At 36.3% G+C, this 25,311-nt stretch overlaps 1 protein-coding gene across 1 annotated transcript in view; it reads right to left on the minus strand.

Moving 5' to 3' along the window:
- PRKDC (protein kinase, DNA-activated, catalytic subunit) overlaps window positions 1–25,311 on the minus strand; it is a 174,792-nt gene that overhangs the window by 31,680 nt on the left and 117,801 nt on the right. Inside the window, exons 61-69 of the mRNA XM_043967385.1 lie at window positions 22,243–22,374; window positions 20,931–21,110; window positions 17,822–18,030; window positions 15,453–15,591; window positions 9,727–9,915; window positions 8,813–9,037; window positions 7,878–7,986; window positions 6,521–6,632; window positions 3,559–3,754 (exon numbers count right to left, since the gene is read on the minus strand). Coding sequence (XP_043823320.1) covers window positions 3,559–3,754; window positions 6,521–6,632; window positions 7,878–7,986; window positions 8,813–9,037; window positions 9,727–9,915; window positions 15,453–15,591; window positions 17,822–18,030; window positions 20,931–21,110; window positions 22,243–22,374 — 1,491 coding nt within the window. The remainder of the gene's footprint in view (window positions 1–3,558; window positions 3,755–6,520; window positions 6,633–7,877; window positions 7,987–8,812; window positions 9,038–9,726; window positions 9,916–15,452; window positions 15,592–17,821; window positions 18,031–20,930; window positions 21,111–22,242; window positions 22,375–25,311) is intronic.

Genomic DNA, 25,311 nt, shown 5'->3' on the forward strand with positions numbered 1-25,311 from the left:
GTAGGGGACAGTAAGGTGTAAGAAAAATGGAAATGTAGGAGGGGAAAATAGGTTATGAAGGGCTTTGAATTCCAAATAGAAGAGTTTACATTTGATGCTGGTGGTAACAGAAAGCCATTGAAGTTTACTAAATAGGGAAGTGATAAAGTCAAACCTGTGCTTGAGGAAAATAAACTTCACAGATGAGGAGAGGATGGACCAGAGCAGGGAGACTTGAGGTAGTGACACCAATGAGCAGGTTACTGCAATGGTCCAGACACAAGGGCCTGAACCAGGGTGGTGGCACGTCATAGAGATGTTAGGAAGATAGAATCAACAAGACTTGGAGTCTGACTGGATGTGGGGAGTGGGAGGTGGTGAGAAAGTGAGTAGCTGAGGTGACACTTAGGTTGTGAGACTGAGTGATTGAGGAGAATAGTGGTGTCCTCAGCAGTAATAGGAAAATTCAGAAGAGGGGACGTTTTAGGGGCAAAGATAATGACTTCAACTTGGGACATGCTGACTTTAAGATCTCTCAGGACATCCAGTTTGAGATGTCTAATAGGCAATTGGAAATACAAGTCTGGAGATCAGGAGAGAGGTTAGAGTAGAATAAATAGACCTGAATATCATTTGCATAGGAAGGAGAATCGAATTCATGGGAGCTAACAAGATCATAAAGCAAAACAATAGAGGAGGAGAAAAGGGCCCAGACAGAGCCCTGGGAGATGCCTATGGTCAATGGGTGCAACCTGGATGATGACCCTAAAAAGAAAACTGGCAAGGGGTGGTCAGAATGGAACAAGAATCAGGAAAGAGGAGTATTGCAGAAACCCAGTAAGAAGAGAGTGACTGTCAAGAGGGATAGGGACTGAGAAAATGTTATTAGATTTGGCAATTAAGACATTATTGGTAACTTTGGAGATAGCAATTGTGAATGAGGTCTGAAGCCACCATTCCATAGGGAGTTAACAAGAGAATTAGAAAAGGAAGCAGAGATGCTGATTACAGATGACCTCAAAGAGTTTAACAATGAAAGTGAGAAGAGCTATGGGATGACAGCTATCAGGGATCCACTGATGAAGGGAAGATTTTTTGAGGAAGGGGGTGGCTTTTTTAAAGGCAGTATGGAAGCAGCAAGTACACAGAGAGAGACGGCAGATTGGTGAGAAAGTGGGGATGACAAAGCAGGCAATCTGCTGGAAGAGATGGTACGGAACAGGATTATTTGTGCAGGGAGAGGGGTTAAGGTAACGTAGGAGATAGTGGTGGAAGACACCTGAGTGATAGAGATGAGGAAGAAGGGATAAGAATGAATAAATGTGAAATGAATATAAGTGAACAAAAGGACTGCTATTCAGCAGTGAAGGCCCAGATGAATTTAGACGGCACTACATCTAGAGTAGAACTAGTCGTCATTTGTTGGTTTGGTTTTTTTTAACATTATCCAGCAGTACCTGGAAGCTCAGAGAGAGCTAACGAACAGCAAAAGTGGATGTAACTTTACTTTTTCGGATGGTTCACAACTATGATTTCAGTGGCATGGGGAATGCCCTGTGATGGAACACATCTGAAAAATGAAGAATGGCAATGCGTTCTAGTTTAGTTTTAGAAAGCTGTCTAGGGACCTAAAAGGTTAATTAGCTTGCCTATGCTTTACGCAGCCAGTGTATGTCCGCTCTGGTATATGAATCTAGGTATTCCTGGATATAAAGTCAGCTCATCTCCACTTTACCACACTGCCTCAACCACTAGGATTAACTTTCTGGCCAAGAAAGTGAATTACAGTATCACTATAAGGCAGGTAGTATATTATTATCACCATTTTATACACAAAGGAACTAAGGGCTCAGTACAAAAATCCAGGTCTGACTCAAAGCGTAGTGTTCCTTCTACTACAAAAATCCCTGACCTTACAAAGGAGATAAAGCAGAAAGTAATTATTCACATTACAAAGGGATTCTTTGCTTCACTATAGGACTCACCAAAGATTTCCTTTAAATAACAAGCCACCTCCGTACAGTTTCCTCATCGGTAAACAAAGGTGCTGGTTTATGAGATTTCCAAAGTGAATTTCCAGCTCTAAATTCTATGATCCTATGAACACTTACCAATATTTACTAATTTTTATTATAATAAAGTAACAATTCCTAAGTATAAGAGACTATCTTCTGAACTTTTGGATATTGAGTTGAATTTTTTTCTTCCTCTAGATAAGTTCCTCCATCTCCCACCATCTCCCCTTTGGACAAAGGAAGGGTACTCTGTTAACTAGTGATTAAGCATGAAGATTAGGAAAACCAAAAGTCCATCAACAATCAGGAGGTTTTTTAAGTGGCAAAGAGTGAAGCTGAGTCTGTGAACTGGCCCAGAGAGCTGAGATAAGACACTCTCACCTTTGAGAAAGGGGTTTTAGTAAGAAGGATGTAATTCTCAGGTAGGTTAGACGGGAGTGGTTACATTGAGGAATCAGTTCAAAGAATAGCTTACAAAGTTCCCCAGAGAGGAGAATTAGGAGCAAAGAATTCAAGTTACAAAGAATTGGACTTTAGAGTTTGACATAAGGAAAAACTTCCTTATGATAAGTTATTCAAAAGTGTAACGTGTTAATGATCAACCATAATTCTAGAGAACTACAACGAAACATGCTACCCACTGCCAATGTGTTGCTTTTGGGAATCTATGAGCAAGTTAATAGACGAGTCTTTATTTCAATATATTGGAGATGGGATTTTTATTCGGGTATGCACTGGATTAGATTAACTCTTAGGTCTCATAAAACTCTGGAGATACTGTGAAACCTGGGTATAACCCAACTTCCAAAGGGGGCTTTCCTTTTCTTCTTTTTTTGGACTCAAGTTTTGCTCTGACTTCAGGATGTAAGGAGATCCTGATGAACAATGTCCTCTATCAATGCAGAATGGAATCCTCTCTATCCTCTATTTTACAGGCAATTTTGCTTGGGGACAGCCAACCTTTTGCTAAAGGTTAAATGAATTCCTTAGGGTCATAAAACCTGATTATATCAGGAGTAAGACTTGAACCCACCTCTTCCTGCCACCAAGATCAGTGCTCAATTCATTGTTTTGCTAACTCTTTTCTATGACCTTCCAATTACCTAGAAACCTATTCTTGCTATTTCCATATACTATTGTATCCCCTTGGGAACAAATTCTAAAAGACATAATCTCGTGGACTCGAAAAGAACAGCAAAGGTAAAAAGTGAAAGGTTTCATCAAGATAGTTGCAACACAAAAAGGAGGGAAAAGGTAATTAGGAATTGGATTTGAAAAGCTTTCAACCCAAGAAGGCTTAGAGATCAAGAAAATTAGAGGACTTGGCACCTCATGTGGTTTTTAGAAATCAGTGAAGTTTAGAATACAGTTAAAAGGAAAGCCCTGGAGAAAATTATCTGATGTTTACTTTCTTATTGTTAGTCATTTTTAGAGGGGGAAAAACCATATACACAGCCCTACCATGAAGAACAAGAAATGTAAAGCCCCTTATGGTTTAAAAACAAAAATGATGGGTGTTTGGAATGCCAGGATGTAGTAAAGAAACTGAGGAAGGCAAGTGTACCTGCTTCCTAGCACTCTCGATCATCTTCATTTTCATGGAAAATTTGCAGCTTTTAATCATTGAGTAAATGTCTTCTTCCTGCTTCTCCACTTCCATCTTGTCATTGAAATTTCCATCTTCATCTCCATCCACTTCCATACTATCATCAAGTTGGAGACAACTAAGCTTCTCCTGAATTTTGTTAAGAAAGAAACATCTATACAAGAAAAAGAAAAAATAATGTAGAACCATAAAAGGAAACAAAATTATCAGTTTTTCTTAATCTAAGATACATCATGTAGGTCCCAAGAAACTGGAGCAACTGTAAAATTGCTATCTGTAATGGGCTAAAATTAAAATTCTAACGAGTGGTCACCATGAATTATAAGTTTTAGCTAGAGTTTAGACTTTTTTTTTTTTCCGGTAAGGCAATTGGGGTTAAGTGACTTGCCCAGGGTCACACAGCTAGTAAGTGTTAAGTGTCTGAGGCCAGATTTGAGATTTGAACTCAGGTCCTCCTGACTCCAGGGCCGGTGCTTTATCCACTGCGCCACCTAGCTGCCCCGAGTTTAGACTTTTAAGTATTAATTAAGGAGCATAAGAATTTGGTGAGGAGAGAGAAAGAGGCCAAGGATCTATCTATCTAAGGGATCCAGCATCTCTGTTCCAGCCAAGCCAGGTCCCAGGCAAAAAAGAGAGAGAAACCAGAAACCTCGTGTGAAAACAGGAAAAAGGGCCGTCTACACACACACACACACACACACACACACACACACACACAGCTCCCAGCTAATTGATAGACAGTACCCACAAGCAAATGTCACTTCCTGACACCAAGGCCACAGGGCTATGTCCTCAGGCCAGAGCTCACAAAATGTTCCTCCCAGCAGGGGGTGTCATTCCAACTCTCACACCTCAGAGTTCATCATTCTCTTTAAAATTTCAACTTATACTGCTACAAATAGCTTTCATTTCAAGGGACCAAATCTTCAAAAATCACTGTTTCACTATAGTCTTTCTCATAGATAAGGGATTTAATAAAATACAGACAGTTCTCACTTTACAGAAGTGGATCATTTTGCAGACCTTTATGTAAAGTGATTTTCATATAACATGAATTTGTCCACAGATCTGTGGGAAGAAGGGGACCAACACAGAGTTCAAGGACACATGGAGGGGCTGGGGACAGAAAATTGAGAGCAGGAGGAGCACATGGGGGCTGGGGCCAGCCATGTGGGGGCCTTGTTGGAACTATGAGGAAGAACACGTGTCGGGGCAGACATGGACAAAGACAGAGAGGATGGGTAATGCTCAGGGGCTAGGGACAGACATGCCATCTCTGAGCACAGATGGACAGAAGACAGACACACAAGGACCAGATACACAGATGGGTGGGCAGAGCAAGGCAAAGGTCTCCTCTCTCTGTGGTCTCAAGCCAAGCCCCAATCCAGTGGTAGCAGTAGTCTCTCTGAGTCTGTTCTTCTGTTTTTACTTCAAGGTTTTTTTCCCCCTGGTGTGGGAGGCTGAGGGGCAGAAGGAGGTGGGGGGGAGTGTGGGAGAGGGAGAGAGAGAAATGGGGGGGGGGGGGGAAGAGAGCATGTGCACAGTAATGTAAAGTGTAGGTGCTTACTTTTTGGAATATGAATCAAAAAATTTTTTATTTGAATTTGTATAATGCAAATTTATTATAGCAAGAACTGTCTGTATCCCCACAGGATAATGAGTGTGAATTCACAATTTATATTTTAAAGAATCTGATAGTTCTTGTTTTACATAAAAACTATTACCCCAGCAAGAAGCATTAAACTCTTTTTTAAAGTCTAACACATTAAACTCTTAAAAAGAGAATTTTCAGGTTGTGACCACTTGCTAAAAGCAATGATTAATGGGCAGCAGATAGATAGGTGGCACAGTGGACAGAGCACCGGCCCTGGAGTCAGGAGGACTTTAGTTCAAACGTGATGTCAAACACTTAACACTTACTAGTTGTGTAACCCTGGGGAAGTCACTTAACCCCAATTTCCTCACCAAAAAAACCCAAACAAACAAACAAAGAGCAATGATTAATATGCTATATATATGACATAATTTGTGCATTTATTGTGATTAAGATGCAAGAGGAATTTTGTAGATGTTGTTATTGGGTTATTTCTTTGATTTCAGTATATAGTCCTATTTTAATTACAGGACTCAAATGAATGAACTGTATGGTTAGAAATGATAACAAAAGAACCAGATAGCTGAACACTAAGGAGTTAGCAGGAATACTAAAAAAAAAAAAATTTAAATAAATTAAAAATAAAAATAAAGACCCAAACACAGAGGTCATCTTCTCTGTGGGCCCATTTGGTGTGTGTTTGTTTTTTCCCCTCAATTAAAACTGGCTGTTCTCATGTTAGTAGGAAGGCATACCATCTTGTTTCTATTCAGTGATCTTACTGGTTATATAATCATAATCACAATAATTGAATGCGAAGGCATTATACTAATCGGTCGAGGTTTCCTTGGTTCTGTTCTGTTCCCTAGATGTAGTACAGAGAAGCAGAGGGAGGTGGAGGCTAACAAGGAAGTAGATGTGCTGCTGCTGCAAATACTGCTCCTCTTATGTATTCTACTCACTGATGCTGCCACTGCCAGAAACAGCTTCACTTTCAAAAACCTGTGTAAAGCCAGGATTCAGATGCAAGGGATTCAGCAGAAGCTTCAACATTGTGGTGAAGCACTTGCTTTCTTTACTTAGGCTTCTGAGGGGAGGGAGGGAGGGAGGGAGAAGGGGAGAAAAAACACTGTAGGTTGGCATGTTAGGGAGCCAAAATGTATAAAAAATGAAAAATTCGGCTAGAAGGAAAAATACTTAAGATCTGCACAACAAGGGATACCTATACGTTAATCAAACCTCAAATTTCTATACAGTTTAAAAAATAGCAGTTTAGAGAGCTTAGAAAAGAATCTTTAGTTAATTCTTCTGACCATCTTGTCTTACCGATTTGTAATGATGTCATCCCAGATGTTCATTGGGTCCATTTTAGCATCTGGATATCTGTTTGTCCAGATTCGTAGAAGTCTCTTAAGGGGAGCTTGAGATGATAAATTACCTAAAAATAATTTGAAAGGATGACTACACTTATAACCCAATGCCAAGCACCAATCAACAAAGTGGTGGTCAACACCAATACAAAATAAACCTAGTTTAAATTTCTTGGCTTGAATAGGAAAAAACTTTTTTCTTGAACAAAAGAAAACTCAAAGTTAACATACGGTTTGTTTTGACTTTTTAAAAATTCAACTGTTTCAAGAAAGAAGAAATAGTTAAAATAGTTAAAAGAATGATATGCTGCCAATATTTTCTCTTGTATGGAAGAAAAACTGGAATGGAAATAAAAATACAATGTGATGTTGAGAACATGTATTTAATGATTTTCCCTTTAAAGCAATAATTCTCATCAAGCCTAAACTATTCATAACTAATATTCAAAACTCTAATTGCTGATTTTATTTGTCAAATCAATGGAACAAAATTTAAAAGTATCTACTAATATACTGCCAGGCAAGAAAAGAAATAAAATGCAAAATATATATATGAAGAAGAAAGTACTATGAGAAATTGGAGAGGGATGAGATGACTGGTGGATGGATAGATAGATCAGGAAAAGACATAGGAAAAAGTAGTATTTAAACTGCTTCCTAAAGGATAAATAGAATTCTATCAGGTAGAGACTTAGATGAGGTGGAGAATACAGGGAGATAAAAGAGAAAGGGGGATTCCAAATACAGGGAGGGTATGGGCAAAAGCATGGGGGAAACATGCTCATCTTAAGTCTAATTAGATGAAAAAAATGACAGGAAGTAGTATAAAATAAGGGAAAGGTAGATTAAAGCCCGATTATAGGAGCCTAATGTGCTACATCGAGGAACATGTAGTTTGGTAGGAAATGGACAGAGATTGAAGGTATTTGAGAATATGTGTAGTACTATGATCAGATTTGTGCATTAAGCTTCATCTGCAGGCCTGTGTAGGACACTGAGCGGGGGACGGACACTTAGAAGCAGAGAAACCCGTTAAATGTGTACTGAGTCAATTTCAAAAGGATTTCAATAAAAGTCAAATACAAGAACAGGATGCCGCATCATCAGTCTGCAAATAATTTTATTTTTAAAATCTTAAAATTTGATTCACTACTTCAAAACTTTAACTTTATAAAGAGTACAATAAAACTCTTGTTATAAATTGAAAAATATTTCAGATTCACCACGAACATAATAAATAAATATATTTTCTACTTAGCAAAATGTCAAATTCCCCCAGATTACACTGAAAAGGACAATAAGAAAAAAATTACCTTGTTTACTCATAAAGCTGATAAAATCTTGAATTTCTGTTAAAGCTTGCACAGACTGTAGTTTGGTTAGTCTACTTTGGTGTAAAAGAGCATCAATACTGGAATAATTCTAGGGAGAAAAGTATTTATATAACACAAATCACAGTATTAAAAAGTCAACATGCTTCCTTAAAACATGAAAATTCATGGCTTGTCTACAGATACACAGAATTTGTGTGTTTAAAAAAAACTTTCATAAATCTAATAACTGCCTTTAAAATTTTAAAATAATCATTATTTAATAACTTTATATTGATGTTTTATATGTTTATTACATATTTGTTGCCTCCCCTACTGAACATAAGCTCATTATGAGTAGGAATTGTTGCATTCCTGGTGCCTGGCAAATAATAAACAATTAATGAATACCTGATTGATTTTGATGGATTTGTAAGAGATCCAAACCACAATTAACTAATCTATTAAGCCTAGTTCAATGAAATAACTAATAGCTACCTCCACACAGGATTCCAAGGCACTTAAGTAGAAAAATTAAGTGCACATAAAACTGGGCAGATAACAAAAATATTAAAAAGAAAGGAAGAATGGAAACAGGATAAAAATTCCATCTATATCTTATTCCACAGAGAACTGTCCTCCATACAGCTGCTCTGAATGTAGATCTTAGCAAGGAAGCAGATGTTTTAAAAGATTCTAAAGAAGTCAAGAATACAGGAACTAATGGATAAAGAAAAAAAAAAGAATAAAAAAGAATTTTAATTACAAAGTGAAAAGAACAGAAAGAAGAAAGAAACAAGTGAAAAAGGAGGAAACCAAAAGGAAGAAACTGATGTTAAAGAAATAAGGACAAAGATTTGCCAATAAAATCTTTTTGCTGGGAGTTAATAACACTTAGTAGTATTTTTAAGCAGCACACTAAAATATATTTGTATTACCTGCATAAAAACCTGAATGCTATTTTCAATATAATATTTTGCTCTGTCAAAGTCATCCTGCAAAATGTAAAGAAGACTCAATTCCTGGCTGTAGTGAATTTCTATGAGTGTCTTCTGGGGTTCTTTCTTCATAGCTTCATCAATGAATGTTAAGAGTGACTGGTCACCGGCACCCTGAAGCAGTAACTTTAGCTTACTGCGAATCATGTATGGTAGATAAGTTTCCTAAAGAAAAGAAAAATTTCACTGAAATTAATTATACACGTACGTGTGTGTGTGTGTGTGTGTGTGTGTGTGTATAAAATCAGCACTTAGTTCTGACAGTATCTCAGGTAAGGGTCCGAAGATTAAATAACTTTATCTAACGATTCAAAAAGTGGCAAAATTTTAAAGGCCCTGATTATTTCATTATAAATGAACAATAATTGTCACAACCATGCAGAAACATCTTTCCCCATCACGTTAGAGTTTGGGTGTCTCATGACATCCAAAGATATACAAAGAGAAACAAAAAAGATAACTAAAAAGAGGCCAGAAGAAGATAATTGAAGGAGCTGAATCTGATTATGATTTCATGCACGTGGTGGCAAATGATGTTTAGCACTAATAATCAAGAACAATTTGTTTGTGATATTAAAAGCAACAGAAAAATCAGTACAATCATAGCATTTTAAAATTAATTTCATCTATGTAGAAAGGACTAGAAGGGGTAAAGAATTACGCTGGTCCAGTATACTAAAGAAGGCCATTCTATACATTCCCAAACAAAAAACGATGTGACTTTAATAAGTCATAGAATATAAGTAAATAATTATGTAGAAAAAAAAGATTTAAACATTTAATAATGGATCCAGAATCTTCAAATTAAAGTATTTATTATATTTTGGTCATCTTTAAAAAGGCGCTTTGCAAACCTGATAAAATGGCTCACTCCATATTTTGTTAAGATCTGGAGGATTTTCACTGTCGACACTGATGGTGGAACAATACTCCAATGACTTCCATTCAGTGAGGTGATTATAACATTCAAGAGAGGCAAGTTCCCAAAAGTCCTTTTCAGCTTCTGTTGGTTCATCCTCCAACCACTCTTGTGTATTTAGAGCCTAGGAAAAGAAAGTTGCTAAGATAACTATAAAAAAAAATTAAGGATAAGTATAAAAGAAGAGATTGGCATTGGTGGGGCCATTTACAGGTAAATACATTCTCATGCTTAAAGAAACTGAAACAACAAACCGGAAGATTGTGATTTTGAGTGGAAAACAAACAAAAAAGAGAAAATGGAAAAGGGGTCTCTTGAAACAAATGTACTGAAAGAATACCAACCAAGTAGCTTAGTCTTTTTTGACGAGTTACCAATGCTGTCAAATACTGGGAAATTTCAAGAATTTAACAGTCTATTCAAATATCTAACACGGTCTTAAGAGTTAACCTTGGAAAAAATCGGAAATATACTAAAAAGGCAAAAAGGAAGTAAAAAATATTTTCGTTTTAGTTTCTTCATTTTGAAAAAGAGTGGCTGGGTTGTATAGTTTCAAAAGACCTTTTAGCTCTAAAGTTATATTATATTCTACATGCAGAAAAGGAAAAACTGCCCCAATATGATGGAAAAAACATAGAAAAGAATGGCAAAAAATATTTATGTTCGGAGTTATTGCTAGCAATGTTTTGCTATAATTTAAAACTCAGAGTTAGCAGATATTCTAAAATAATACTGCCACTGTACTTACTATTAATCCACTCTTTGCTAGACTGCTAACAATGCGTTTCTTTTATTCACAACTATAAAAGCATGAGGTGGCTATATATATATATATATATATATGTTTGTTTTTCATTCTTGAAGATATCCGTGACATTGGGAGTTGATGTCATGACTTGCACTGAACTGAATTTAAGTGAGGAAGGGCTCTGCCAGGCCACCAACCTCACTCTCTTCTCCAAAGCTATATGGGTTCAGTGGCAAGCTATAGATCAGGATGACTGGAGATGGCTCTGGATATTTAAGGTAATTGGGGTTAAGTGACTTGCCCTGGGTCACACAGTTTTTAGTGAGTGTCTGAGGCAGTATCTGAACTCAGGTCCTCCTGACTCCAGAGCCAGTGCTTTGTCCACTGTGTGTGGTGATTAATAAAGACTCAGAGGAGAGGCCAACATAGAATGTGAACTCCTTGAAAGCAAACTAGTCATTTGTCCTTGGTAAGTCTAGTGCTCAGAACAGTGGCCTGTCATAAAGGTGCTTAAAAAATGTTTGTTGATTGAAGCTATGGAAAGAGCTTTAGAGTAGGATACTGGGATTGGAATTCTAGACACAAAGATCTGGTTCTTTCTAGTATACCATGATTTTTATTATTAAAGAAACAGAAATAAGTAAAACAACTCAGACTAGAAAAGAAGTAATATTAACATGCTTTAATTATAGAATTACATGTTCTGTAGAGGATAGCATGCAATCATTAGCCCACATCCATTTTGTACAAAATAAGAGGTCGCAGAATTAAATTGTAAACTAAAGTATGAAAAATTTTGATGCTTTGATGGATCTATAATCTCATATATCTGAATTTATTTTTTGCTTATTGTTTGATAGGGTAGTAGAAGGGAGAGATAATAAATGCATGTAAATAAATAGAAGAATACGTTTTTAAAAGATTGTTCCCATTATGTCATCCTTACTAATTTGAAAATTTGTGAGGTGAAACATGAAGATTATAAATATTTTTTCCTCTTTTGTTAATAAAAAAATATTATTTTAGGGGGCAGCTAGGTGGCACAGTAGATAAAGCACTGGCCTTGGATTCAGGAGGACCTGAGTTCAAATCCAGCCTCAGACACTTGACACTTAACTAGCGGTATGACCCTGGGCAAGTCATTTAACCCTCATTGCCCTGCAAACAAAATATTATTTTACTGATGTCTTTGTTTTTACAACACTTGGCTCTCCAAATATATTATCTATCTACCAGAGAGCTACCCTTTGTTACAAAAAATAAGAGAAAAAATAAAACTAACTTATCAAATGAATCCAACAATATATGCAGTATTCCATACTGACAGCCTCCCACTTCATCTCTAGTCAAACCTACAGCGCTCAGTTTTGTGGATTTTCCATTTCTGTTGTTTCCTGGTTCTGTATATTGTGCATCAGTTCATGAATCCTCCTATACTTCTCTTAGTTCTTCTTGTACTTTCTTATAGAATAGCAATATTGTTACCTTTATCTACCATAATTTGCTTAGCCACCCCCCAGAGGGGCATTTATTTTATTTCCAGTTCCTAGATACCATAAGTGCCATTACTATTTTAATGTATATGGTTTCTTTCCACTTTTAACCTTCTTGGGGTATATGACTAGCAGCGAGATATCAAGTCAAAGGGAATGGATATTTCTGTCACATTTTAGCATAATTTCAAATTGCTTTAATTCACAGCTTCAACAATAATGTGCAACTATACTTTATCTTCGTAAAACACTATTTCTACCTTTAGTCATCTTTGTCAATTTGTTCAGTATAAGGTACATTCAAGTGGTTTATATTAATTTGCATTTATCATATTCTTTTTCATCTGCAGCAATCTTTCATGTAGTTAATAATTTGCAATTCTTCATATCCCTTGACTGCTCATCCCTTGGGGGATGGCTCTTGGTTTTATATATCTATATTGATTTCCTAGATATCTCAGATAGTCAATAAATATTTATTAAGTGGCTATGTACCAGGCACTGTACTAAGATGTCTGACTCAAGGAGTCTGACAATCTAGAGCTGGACCTCAAAGGCCAACTACTCTGTTAATTTTACAGAAGAGTATCTAAAGCCTAAAATGATTATGTGACTTATCCAGTGTCACACAAAAAGCATCAGAGATAGGATCTGAATCTAAGTCCTCGTGTCAACCATTCTTCAATATTTTTGCTTATTCTAGATGTATTGTGAAAAAGTTTTTCCATTTTATATAAGCAAAACTACTTACTTATCTTCCACGTTTCTCTATCCCTACTTGTGAACAATGCCTGATCACATTCGCTTCAAACTTTTTTCTTTATGATGGGATCTTTTATACTCAGGCTGTATATCCATGTTAAACTTATTGTGGCACAAGGTACAATATGTTGGACCAAACCTAATTCTGGCAATTTCCTTCTTTTTCTAGGTCTTATCAAACAAGGATTACTTTCCTTAAGCACTTTATGTTCTCAGGTTTATTGAGTTTATTTTTATTATTTTCCAGTTTTTGTTTGTTAAGTTTATTTTTATTATTTTTCATTTTCTGTTTGTCTGCCAAGCAAATGTTTAATTTTCAGCTAGTATCAAAAGTTTGGATAATTATTGCTTTATAACAGAATCTGAAATCTTAAAGTACCATTCCTTCCTCATTGCTACTTTTGCAGAATTGTGTTAATTTTCATTTCTATTATTATTAATTATCTGAAGCATGTTTTCTTATGATTATTTCTTTTAAAAACTTATAGACAAGGTAATTCTCTAACTTGGTGGTTCTAATAGCTGCCATGTCTCTCTTAGTAGATGCTGCCTGAAGCAATTCCAAGTTTTTTCTCAGCACTTAGAGAGTGCCTGGAACAATCATTTAATAAGTGCTTGTTGATTGTTGACTAGTGTTCCCCACAATGCCTGTACTGCTTTGAAATTATTGATTATTAAAGAACTATTGTTTTAATTTTGTAAAGAATTGTTATGAGGTTTTTATGACCCCATCTTTTGGCTAGAATTAAAAAAAACCTCTGCTTGCACACTGGTCTAGGGCTCCGCAAACCCAGCACGATGCTCCACCCACTGGTTGTAGCCATCAGCACGGCGCTGGAACCTCATGAGCTGGAACCACTTGCTGAGGCCTACATGGGCCTGGCAAAATTATAACGACTGGAAGCCCAGTGAGGGCAGTCATATGACTGTCAGAGCGGCCAGCCAATTGGCTGGGGGCTGTGTATGGGCAGCCTGGGGTCTGCTGGGAAGAAGGGAGGTTTTTCACCATTCTAGCTTGAAGCTGGAAGGTGACAGGACGCTGCTGTGTGTTCTCAGCTGATTCCTGGGTGGTGGTGTGATTCAGGTTGTATTATTTCCCTTTCCCCATTTTATTTCCTTTCCCTTAATCCTACTGATCCTGTTTGTGTTTTTTTAAGTTCATTCTTGTTAAATAAATCCTGCTCTGTCTTGAGGGAGGCTGTCGGTTTCCTTCCTTGCCCCAATATTGCGGTGAGCCGCCTAGCTAACACTCCCCAATTAAAATCGGTCCCTACAGTTTGGAGCATCTCATCAAATCTGTGGTACCATTTCTCTCGTCATCCTCTGTGACAGATGTTGGTACAACTATTTTTATGGTGATCTTCTTGGAAATACTTATATTGAGCACCGCATTACAAAATCACCAAACATCTTGAAACTGAATTTCTTGTTGTTTTTAGGTGAATGATAAAACCTACTACTTTATTTGCTTCTTCAAAAAAAACCTATGAGGCATCTTTTCCATTGCTCTTCAATTTCCTTTTATCTTCTGGTTTTATTTACAGTGAGAACATCAGTGTTGACATGATTCAGGTATTCTAGAACCATCAGTTCACTGAAGGAGGACTTCACATTTAGAGAAACAACAACTAGGTTATTGTTTGTCGACAGTCTAAAAACTGTGGGATTCTTAGCATTATCTTGTCTCCCTCCCTTTCTAGCATTCGGCTACTATTACTGCAGAAGTAGAAAAGACCACACAAGATGTCATAGCCAAAGAATGCATCACACTAGTGGTCAGCGTTTCCGCTTTGTAGTGAGCCTCTCCACTCTTAGCTAAAGCAGATAATCTCTGTGGCTGGAATGGTGCTCAGAACCTTTATAGCATGCTGGAACCTGCCAGAGGCTCCAGAGAACATCAACTACAAGAATCTAGTCATTTCCATACTGTGATTAAGCATCTGAAAAGGACTAAATGAACAATTCAGGTTTAACATAAGAAAAGAATTCCCTAACAGTGACCGCTGTGAAACATTACAATAGCTTTCTAAGAAAGGCTTTGGAATTTCCTCTGGAGGGCTTTGAAGAAAAGAGAAAATTTTTATTTTGTTTAGGATGGTTTGAATATGTTCAATAGGTGATGAGAGAAAACAGGGCAGGAAAGGAAAGTACAGAACCTTCAAAGTCCCTTCCAGCCGTAAGATTCTTTCATTTGAACATGTAACTACCATACAACCTATATAATTATAATTTGGCCTAAAATTAAAGGAGAAAATTATATAATTTCATGGTAATTATTGACAACTTTTTGAAAGCAAAAAAAGTTTTTGTGTTTTGGCCTCTAATCACTGATTAAAAGATTTATTTTAAGGAATAAATGATGCTAGGGCAATAAATGTGAATTTGGTTATTCCAAAGCCAATTTCTACTATTAAACTATAGTTTAAATCCAAAGAGAATATTCAAAACGAAGGAATCTGAGAGCACTAAAATCTCAAACTAATGATCATAGGGCAATAAATGTGAATTTGGTTATTCCAAAGCCAATTTCTACTATTAAACTATAGTTTAAATCCAAAGAGAATATTCAAAACGAAGGAATCTGAGAGCACTAAAATCTCAAACTAATGATCATAGTGAATATGTGGAAAAAGGTATTTATAGTTAATTCATTTTTACCTCATTATATTGTTTAGCAGCTTCAGCATAGTCATTTTTGGCTTCTGCTAATAATGCATTCTGTGTTACTTGCTTTGTTTTAATTTCACCACTGAAGATGCCACGAAGAACATCATATTCTCCTATAGACCTATATAACCTTTAAAAGACAAAAGCAAGAAAAGCATTTGAATATTTTTTTTTAGAAACAAATACTATAGCACTGGAAATCTATTAAATCATATAATAATTGATTGGCTTAGAAGAAAAAGTCATCGCTTACGTTAATTAGGAAAAGTTAAAGCTTACTTAGTATAACAATGATTACAATTCTGACATTCCCGTTAGTTTTTATTACGTTAGAATAATTTCATCCTTCTACGAGCCTAACACACAATTAAATTATTCTAAAAATATAGTATGACCAAGCAACGTGTAGGTAAGATGGTCTTAGTAAGGAGGGATCGTGTATGTACAGAACTTTCACATTCATACATGTGTCAGCTTCTCATATTAAGGTTTAAAAACCAACTACACAAGTACAGAATGAGGTGAGACATTGCTAGATAGTGGGTCATCTGAAAAATATGTAGGGGGTTTGGTCTCTATACCCCATATATAAATAGCATGATATGGCTTGTAGGAAAAAATGCTAACAATGTCAAGGTTAATTAAGTACAGTGTCAAAAAAGAAAAAGGTAATAATTAAAGAAACCAGTTAGAATTCTTAACCTAAAAATGAAGGATTTGGAGGAGAGGCATGGTGGCAATTTAATACATGTTAAGAGTTATCATGGGAAGAGGGATTGTATTTATTTTACTTGGTTCCAAAGAACTAATGAAAGCACAACAGCCAGACTCATTAGTTAGGGATATCTCTGCCACTGGAGGCATTTGAATAGAGGCTAATCATTAGGGGATGCTTTAAAGGGGATTAATCTATCAGGAAATGCCTTAGATCAGATGGCTTCTATGATTATATAACATCATATCACAACACTTCTCATTTGGCAACCTCTCAGGAACATAGTTAAGAAACCCAAAGGAAGAAGAAAATTTCTGAGCAAGCACAAAAAACCCATGTGCTAAATTAAAGCCGATCAAAACTCACATAGCTTTTTTATTTATTTTTTTGTTTTCTTTGGGTTTTTTTGCAGGGCAATGGGGGTTAAGTGACTTGCCCAGGGTCACACAGCTAGTAAGTGTCAAGTGTCTGAGGCCAGATTTGAACTCAGGTACTCCTGAATTCAGGGCCAGTGCTCTATCCACTGCGCCACCTAGCTGCCCCTCACATAGCTTTTTAAAAATGGCAAAACAACTTTCCTCACAATAGCCCTCTGAAAGAGGTAGTACGTGTATTATCCCCATTTTATAGTTGAAGAAACTGAAACCAAGAGATTCAGTGATTTGCCCAACATCACATAGCTAGTAGGTGTGTGAGAAAGGATTTGAACTCAGGACTTCTTGACTTCTATTCACTGTGCCACCTGCCTATTGGACATAAATAGGTATATACAACCTGTAAAATATGGCTAAGAATCAGATTAGAGTTCAAGTTCCAATTAATATCTCTATTAAATTTAATATATTAATATATTTAATCCTTCTGGTTTACAAATTCCTCATTTGTCAAATGAGGATTCCCATCTACAGATATCTCTATACACCTCACATCACTGAGTTGAAGTTATATAATGCATGTGACAGCATTTAAAGAATAAAGTATAATCTAAGGTATTTTTATAAGTCTAATAACAAAAGGTTAAATTAAGTTTAAAACACTATGTTTAGAAGCAGCTAGGTGGCACAGTGGATAGAACACTCACCCTCAAATCAGGAGTACCTGAGTTCAAATCTGGCCTTAGACACTTAACACTTACTAGCTGTGTGACCCTGGGCAAGTTACTTAAACCCCAATTGCCTCACCAAAAAAAACAAAAAAAAAAAACCCACTATGAATAAGAAAACAAGAGTTATAATGTGTGTGGGGGGTTTTTTTGGGGGGGAGGGGGGGGTAAGGCAACTGGGGTTAAGTGACTTGCCCAGGGTCGTACAGCTAGTAAGTATGAAGTGTCTGAGGCCAGATTTGAGCTCAGGTCCTCCTGACTCCAGAGTAAGTTCTCTAACCACTGAGTCACCTAGCTGCCCCATAATGTGTTTTAAAAGTTTTTCCAGCAAAAAAACCCGCTGGCACCTAAAGAAGGAAACATGAATTTATCAAGAACACACATGAAATTTCAAGTGTTTCATTGCCTAATGAGATTAGGTTCTAATTATTTTTGGTGACCTGTGGGTATAAATGATGCTCACGAAGAGAGCTAGACATCACTGCTAAGATTTATGAAGTGCTGGACACACAACCGCAGGCCTTGCTCTCAAGCAATACTCACTTCGCAAGTTCAATCCATTTGATGACATCTGGAGAGAGCTGGGGTTTTCCCCGCATTCGTTTAGATGGTGGTTCTTCTGCAGGAGCAAGATGAATCAATGCTTTTTCAAGAAGGAGAATTCCTACTGGCTGCTGCAAACTGGCTAGACAACTGGTGCTCACAGTGGGTGAGTCAAGGCTTAGGAGCTCTGAGTGCTGGTAACTCATTTCCTGTGAAGCCACAAACATTTAAATATTTAGCTCATGGCACTGAAAATCTATCTTCTTGGAAGAACAACCTATTTTATTAGATGTTAGAGAAAGTTTTGATGTAAGTAGAAATAACGCCAAAGTTGCACACCATGAGCTTTCATTAATAAGTTTTTCCTAAAAGTTCCACTTGCTAAACGACACGTTTGTTTTTGTACTACCATAGCAGAACCTCACTTAAAGCTCCCCAACTCGTACATGAGCAAAACAGTAGAACCACACATTTCTGGAGTTTTATGCTAACAAAAAAGCAAGTGAGAGCAATACAAAGAAATAGCACTTAAAATGTTTTCAAAACCCCCAGTCCGGGGACAGCTAGGTGGCGCAATGGATAGAGCACCGGCCCTGGAGTCAGGAGTACCTGAGTTCAAATCTGGCCTCAGACACTTAACACTTACTAGCTGTGTGACCCTGGGCAAGTCACTTAACCCCAATTGCCTCACTAAAAAAAAAAACAAACAAAAAACCCACTCCATTCTTCAGTACCATAGGTAAAATAACAGTTATTTAAGAAATTTCTTTCTATTCCTAGATTATTCCCAAGAGTTTGTATTACAGCACTATAAGAATTATTGTATTGACATTTTTGTTTTAGAACTTGAATTTGAGAGTTGACCAGATTAAAATGTGTAAGCAATTTCATTCTAAATGCTTCTGCTATTCTTTGGTACTACTCGAAAATTTGGAGCAGGAAAAAGAAAGTTTAAAATATAAGGTTCAATAAAAGAAAATTAAATAAAAATTTTAAACCATTTTGAATTTGTATAGTACCTTTCATTAAAAAAAAATAATTTCATTAAATTGACAAAATTTCTGTGAAGTAATAATAGGGAAACTACTAATTGTAATTACATATTAGAAACCAAGTGATGAAATGCTTATAGCTATGTTTACATTAACTTAAGATGAATGTCTTTAAAGTGTAATATTTTGGCCACTGGAAGTACGCATATTTCTGAATGTGCTATGCCCAAAAAAGTGATGTGGTGAAGCAAAACATGGACACATTTACAAACACATGCGCTGAGCCACCATAAATATTTAGACTTTCCCCCCCCAGATACAGAAGTGAATTCTCTTGAATACCCGGAGCCACTTGATTTCAAGGTCAAGTGGAAAAAAGAATCAATTCAATTGAAATCACTAAATACATAAATTAGAGAGGTGATAAAATAGTTTTTTTTTTGCATTTTTTTTTTTTTGCAAGGCAATAGAGGTTAAGTCACTTGCCCCGGGTCAGACAGCTAGTAAGTGTAAAGTGTCTGAGGCCAGATTTGAACTGAGGTCCTCCTGAATCCAGGGCAGGTGCTTTATCCACTGCACCATCTAGCTGCCCCGAGGTGATAAAATATTAAGGAAACCAAGTAGGTTTAGGGCAGAGAGAAAGAAGCAATATGTACAAGAACACACAGAGCAAGTTTTTGTGGAGAGGAAACATGGTGTGGTTGCTACCGAGCAGGACATCAAACCAAGAAGTCCTAGGTTCAAGTTCTACCTTTGATATAGACTGGTTGTGTGAAGTAGGGCAAGATGTTTAACCAGTCAGTACTGCTGGCAACTCACGCCTATAAATTGCAGAGAAAGTGGCAAACTGTAGGGTATTTGGAGTTCCTTTACCTGACTTCATAAAGCTCAGGCTGCAATGTACTTCCTATCTCCTGACAGAGGCAACGGAGTTGAGACCAATCTGTTGACATGTTTTGTTTGACTATACATATTTGTTACAAAGGAGACCTTCTACTTGGCATTGAGGGGAGGAAGTTTAGTGTGTATTGATAGAGATGAGGGGAAAAGATATCAACAAAACATTTAAAATACACAGAAGAGAGGGCAGCTAGGTGGCGCAGTGGATAAAACACCGACCCTGGATTCAGGACATGAGTTCAAATCTGACCTCAGACACTTGACTAGCTGTGTGACCCTGGGCAAGTCACTTAACCCTCACTGCCCTGCAAAAATAAATAAATAAACGAAAATAAAATTAAATACACAGAAGAAAAAGAGCAGAAAGTGACACAAATAGACAACATTTGTCACTACCTTGTGAAACAGTATATATTTCTTAAAAAACAAAAACAATGAACATAAATTCAAGTTCACCATTTCTTATACAATCTTCTCCCCTAAGTGAAGCAGTGGATAGAATAATGGAATTGGAATCAGGAAGACATGAGTCTGAATCCTACCTTGGACACTTAACTAGCTATATGACCCTTGGCAAGTCACTCAACCTCAGTTTCAATTTCATCAGCTGTAATATGGGGATAATCATAAGACCTCTATCACAGTGTTGCTATGATATGACATTTGTAAAACACTTTAAAGCACTACACAGATGCCAGTTATTGTTCCCTTTTTTTTTTTTAAATATTAGATTGTTTTTGTTAAATTCAGGTAATTTGCTTGCCATCTGTGGACATAAACCTAGGTGACTTACTCGAGATCATGTAATGCTATCTTCTTTCTTTTTTTTTTTCAGTGAGGCAATGGGGGTTAAGTGACTTGCCCAGGGTCACACAGCTAGTAAGTGTTAAGTGTCTGAGGCCGGATTTGAACTCAGGTACTCCTGACTCCAGGGCCAGTGCTCTATCCACTGCGCCATCTAGCTGCCCCGTGATGCTATCTTAAATGCACTATTTGTTTAAAACAAACAAACAAACAAACAAAATAAACCCCAAAAGTTATTCCCTACTTGAGTAAGTGAGAGTCCATTACCTTTGCCAAGGGCAAAATAAATTAAACATTTAAAAAATATTACAGGACTATATTCTTCCTTATTCATTCTTAGAGACAAAGGCTGAGGTTACACTATCTTACATTAAACAGAAGCAAGGGGAAAAGGGCTATGTGTACATTTTTACCTGGATACAGGAGACGAAAGGTGGAAAGAACAACATGGTGCTACTTAGGAAATAATTGAAGTCCAGAAGCAATTTTTCAGTAATACTTCTTTTCTCAGATGGGCTCTTAAATTTATCCACCTCTTTTAAAATTCCAGTAAACAAGCTGCCGAAGAGCTGCTTTGCAAGGGTTGGGTCTCGCTAAAAAACCAATGAAAACCAGGCATCAACAAACAAAAATCTGATACAAAAGTGATATATTGCCAACAGTGCTATAATGAGCTTCTTTTAGAAATGTCTTGCAAACTTACCTTCTTTCAAATATATTTTAGTAGCGAATTTTAAAAAATTTATTATTTTTTTTTGTAGGGCAATGAGGGTTAAGTGACTTGCCCAGGGTCACACAGCTAGTAAGTGTCAAGTGTTTGAGGCCAGATTTGAACTCAGGTCCTCCTGAATCCAGGGCTGGTGCTTTATCCACTGCCCTATCTAGCCACCCCCAAATCTATTTTAAAAGTTAAAACCGTTTATATTTCAGTTCACTGGTTTAATTTACACAGACACTAACATTGTGATACATTAAAACAACTTTAAGGGGCAGCTAGATGGCGCAGTGGATAGAGCACTGGCCCTGGATTCAGAAGTACCTGAGTTCAAATCCAGCCTCAGACACTTAACACTTACTAGCTGTGTGACCCTGGGCAAGTCACTTAACCCCCATTGCTCCGCAAAAAAAAAAAAAAAAAAAAAAAAAGGACTGCTTCCAATTCTGAGGCTCTTTGATTCTGTAAATTAATGGCCTAACAGACTTTTCTTTGGTTCTGTGTTAAGGGAGGTATAGATAAAAGATGACTAGGGAGTTAGCCTGGTGGAGTGGAAAGTACATTAAACTTAGAGATACAAGAACCAAGTTCAAGTTCTGGCTCTGCTATGATTTGTATGACCATGGCAAGTCAGTTTACATTTCTGTGCCTTGGTTCCTTTATCTGTAAAATGAACTGGTTAAACTAGAGGATCTCCAAGGTACTTTACTTTCTAGCTCCATTTCTGTAATTCTATGATCTTATGGTGAAAGGAAGGAAATAGACCTGTATATGTAAGATTTGGATACTATGGAAATGAAGCCCAATAAAACCAATGAAATTGAACCAGTTGTAAACATGAGAAAAATATCCTGACTGTTAGCACTCAAAATACATACCACAAAACTATCCTATCCAAATTTCTAAAATCAATTCTTCTAAATATTTATTTACTGAGACCCAAACACATGCAAAACACACTTGATATTATTTATGGTTAGTCAATAATATGAAGTTAAGGTAGCACTGACCTGGGCCACAGCTTGCAGAGGATTGATTAAACTGCTGAATTCAATCTGAATGTCAGGCAAGTCTCCTTGACGATAACTCCTATACAAAGTAACCTGAGCATCATGCTTCATTTTCAACTCATTTTTCATCTCCTACATAATTAAGATTCAAAGACAGGAAAAAAATATTCAAAAAAATAAAACCAATTGATAATTTTTTAAAAACCTCTTCTGTTCAAAAACAAAAAATTAATGCAGGCAAAGATAAAAGTTTTATAAAGCAACTGAAGATATAAAACTTCAAAGGAAAGTTTTTAGGCTTCTGTACTTCAAAAGCATCCATGATTTCATTTATGGAACCTTAAATGCCCCCAAAGAGAGCATCTGTCTGCAATACAGGAATCCCTTTCAGTTTTGTAGGGCTGAGCAAACCTTATGTTTCCCTTCAAGAACCCATGGTTATGAATTTTTAAAATAAGAATAATTATAAATGTATTTCATACTTCTCAGTCTTAACTGCATTGTGGTGTTTCAGTATAAGTATTACCAACTTAATGATTCCCCTTTAATTTGTACATTTAGTTTGCTTGCAATGAAAATAAAGCTATGAAAATCTTTTAACTGTTTGTTTCCTGTTTGTTAACACTTTCAGGGCATATTCACAATGGAAGAATCAATGGATTAAAAATTAATGGATAAAAAAATTAATGGATTAATAATGTCACTATTTTGTAATTTTAAAATGCACATTATGAGATTATAAGCTAAAAAGGGCCTACGTTTCCAATTTCACCAGTAATAAATCAGTTTATTTCTCGACAACTCCACCAGCACTGAATATCACTGCTTTTTTGGGGGGAGAAGGGACAATTTGATGAATATAAGGTGGTGCCTCAAAGTTATTTTAACTTGCATCTCTTTAATTAGCTAGGTAGAAAAATTTCCCCCAATTTCAGATACTTTTCTTTCTTCTTTTGAAAATTTCTTGTGCAAATCCTTTGCTGTTTATTCACTGTGGACTGGGAGTTATTTTAAAAAATCTTTAGCAACTTCATATATGTGTGTGTGTGTGTGTGTGTGTGTGTGTGTGTGTGTGTATATATATATATGATATCAGCTTTATCTGTTATATGTCATATATAACATAAAATTTTTATTTTTATGTAATCAAGCACATTTATCTTGTCCTAAAATAATCCTTATTTGTTTAGTAGAAAAGCTCTTTTCTCTCCTTGAGATACATTACTCATCTTTACCTCTTGAATGACTTTGAAAGATAACTTTGCATTTCATGTTTAAATGTTATATTCTCCTAGAAGAGTATAATTTCACTAAGGAATGAGGTGTTTCATTTTTTTGGTCTTTATGTCATTAGCACCAAGCACAGCAAAAGACATTATATGTACTTAGTGTTTGATGAATTGTGTTGCTCTAGTTTCTGTTTTCTCTAGGTTTATCAAATACTAACCTTCTGTGTATGTCTGCCTAGGTCAAGAATAGTGCTTTTACTTTGTTCTATTAATCTCTTTTTACCAAAAGTTACTTCCACACCATTTACACAAAGTTGAATGCTGGTAGAGTCAGCCTACAGCTGGAATTCAAAAGAAATTAAAATCATGACATTATATGTTGAGATAAAAACAAGTCAACATTTATTCTGAAGCCACTTCAGTATTCATTGTTTTTTTTTTGGGGGGGGGATAGGGCAATGGGGGTTAAGTGACTTGCCCAGGGTCACACAGCTAATAAGTGTCAAGTGTCTGAGGCTGGATTTGAACTCAGGTACTCCTGAATCCAGGGCCGGTGCTTTATCCACTGCGCCACCTAGCTGCCCCAGTATTCATTGTTAAAGATGGACTGTGGCAAGAAAGACAAAATCAAGCTTTGGTTGTGAAGGTACTGTGGTCTTCAATTTGGATAAGAAATACTGAAATTGAAGAATAACATCATCTAACCAGCCCACACACTTGGATTCAGAAACATTAAAATAAGTATGACTAGCTGTGTGACCCTGGGCAAGTCACTTAACCCCAATTGCCTCACTAAAAAAACAAAAACAAAAACAAAAAAATATGAATGATAGTCACAACTCAAGAAAATCACTATATTCTCATTTCACATTTTCTTTAATATAGTTTAAAGATATATATATTTACATCCCATAAAATGGAGGTATAAGTTAAAAATCAACTTTAATTATTTTTTTGCTTCCAAATTTTGAAAACATTTTATTTTTCAATCTATAATATGCCATCAACTTTATAACAATTATTGCTTCTTTTATTTTAGTTGGAAAACAGTGAACTAGGTTGGGGAAATCAGCATCTGAAAATAGTGATCAGATTTGTAAAATGTACCATTTGTGAATTAAAAGTTAAAATAGATTCAATAAAAAAACAACTTTGTAGTATTTTATTGATGCTTTTTTACATTATTCTTACATTCCCATGAACCAGCCCCCCTCCCCACTGACAGAAATTTCCCTTTGAGAAAATCAAATTGATTTCTCCATTTTTCTAATTAATTCTACTCTGTAGCAATGCCAATATTTTGTGTAACTGCCTAAGTCACATTTCTTTGTCTTTGAGTTCAGAAATTCATAGGTTCAGAAGTTTAATATTCTTCTCTGAATTAAATTTACAAGTTGTTTCCCTATAAATCATTTTAATTAAAAGAAACCTGTTTTCTCTATAGACTAGCTGTCCTTGAATCAGAATTTCCTACTGAAAATATGGAAGGAGGGGATGTGTTCCAATCATACTGTCCCCCATGCTTATGATGTTTTAGGTTTTGCAACCAATCGTGTTGTTTTCCCTATCAATGATACTATACGCTTTGTAACCAACCATATTGTTTCCCCCACCTATGATGCTGTCTACTATTTCTTTTTTGGATGCTCTTCCTTTTGTCTATAAAAGTGATCCAGCAGTCTTCATTTAAGGTCTTTTGGCTTGCAAAGGGGCTAACGACTCTTTTTATTGCTCACTATTAGCTTTACCAAGAAACTGAATGTGCTCAGAACTTTGCTGTCTCAGTTTACCTTAATTTTAATCATGACATTTTAAAACCAAAGGTAACTGGTAAGCAAAC

Source organism: Dromiciops gliroides, chromosome 1 (genome assembly GCF_019393635.1).
Source record: "Dromiciops gliroides isolate mDroGli1 chromosome 1, mDroGli1.pri, whole genome shotgun sequence".
Classification (NCBI taxonomy): domain Eukaryota; kingdom Metazoa; phylum Chordata; class Mammalia; order Microbiotheria; family Microbiotheriidae; genus Dromiciops; species Dromiciops gliroides.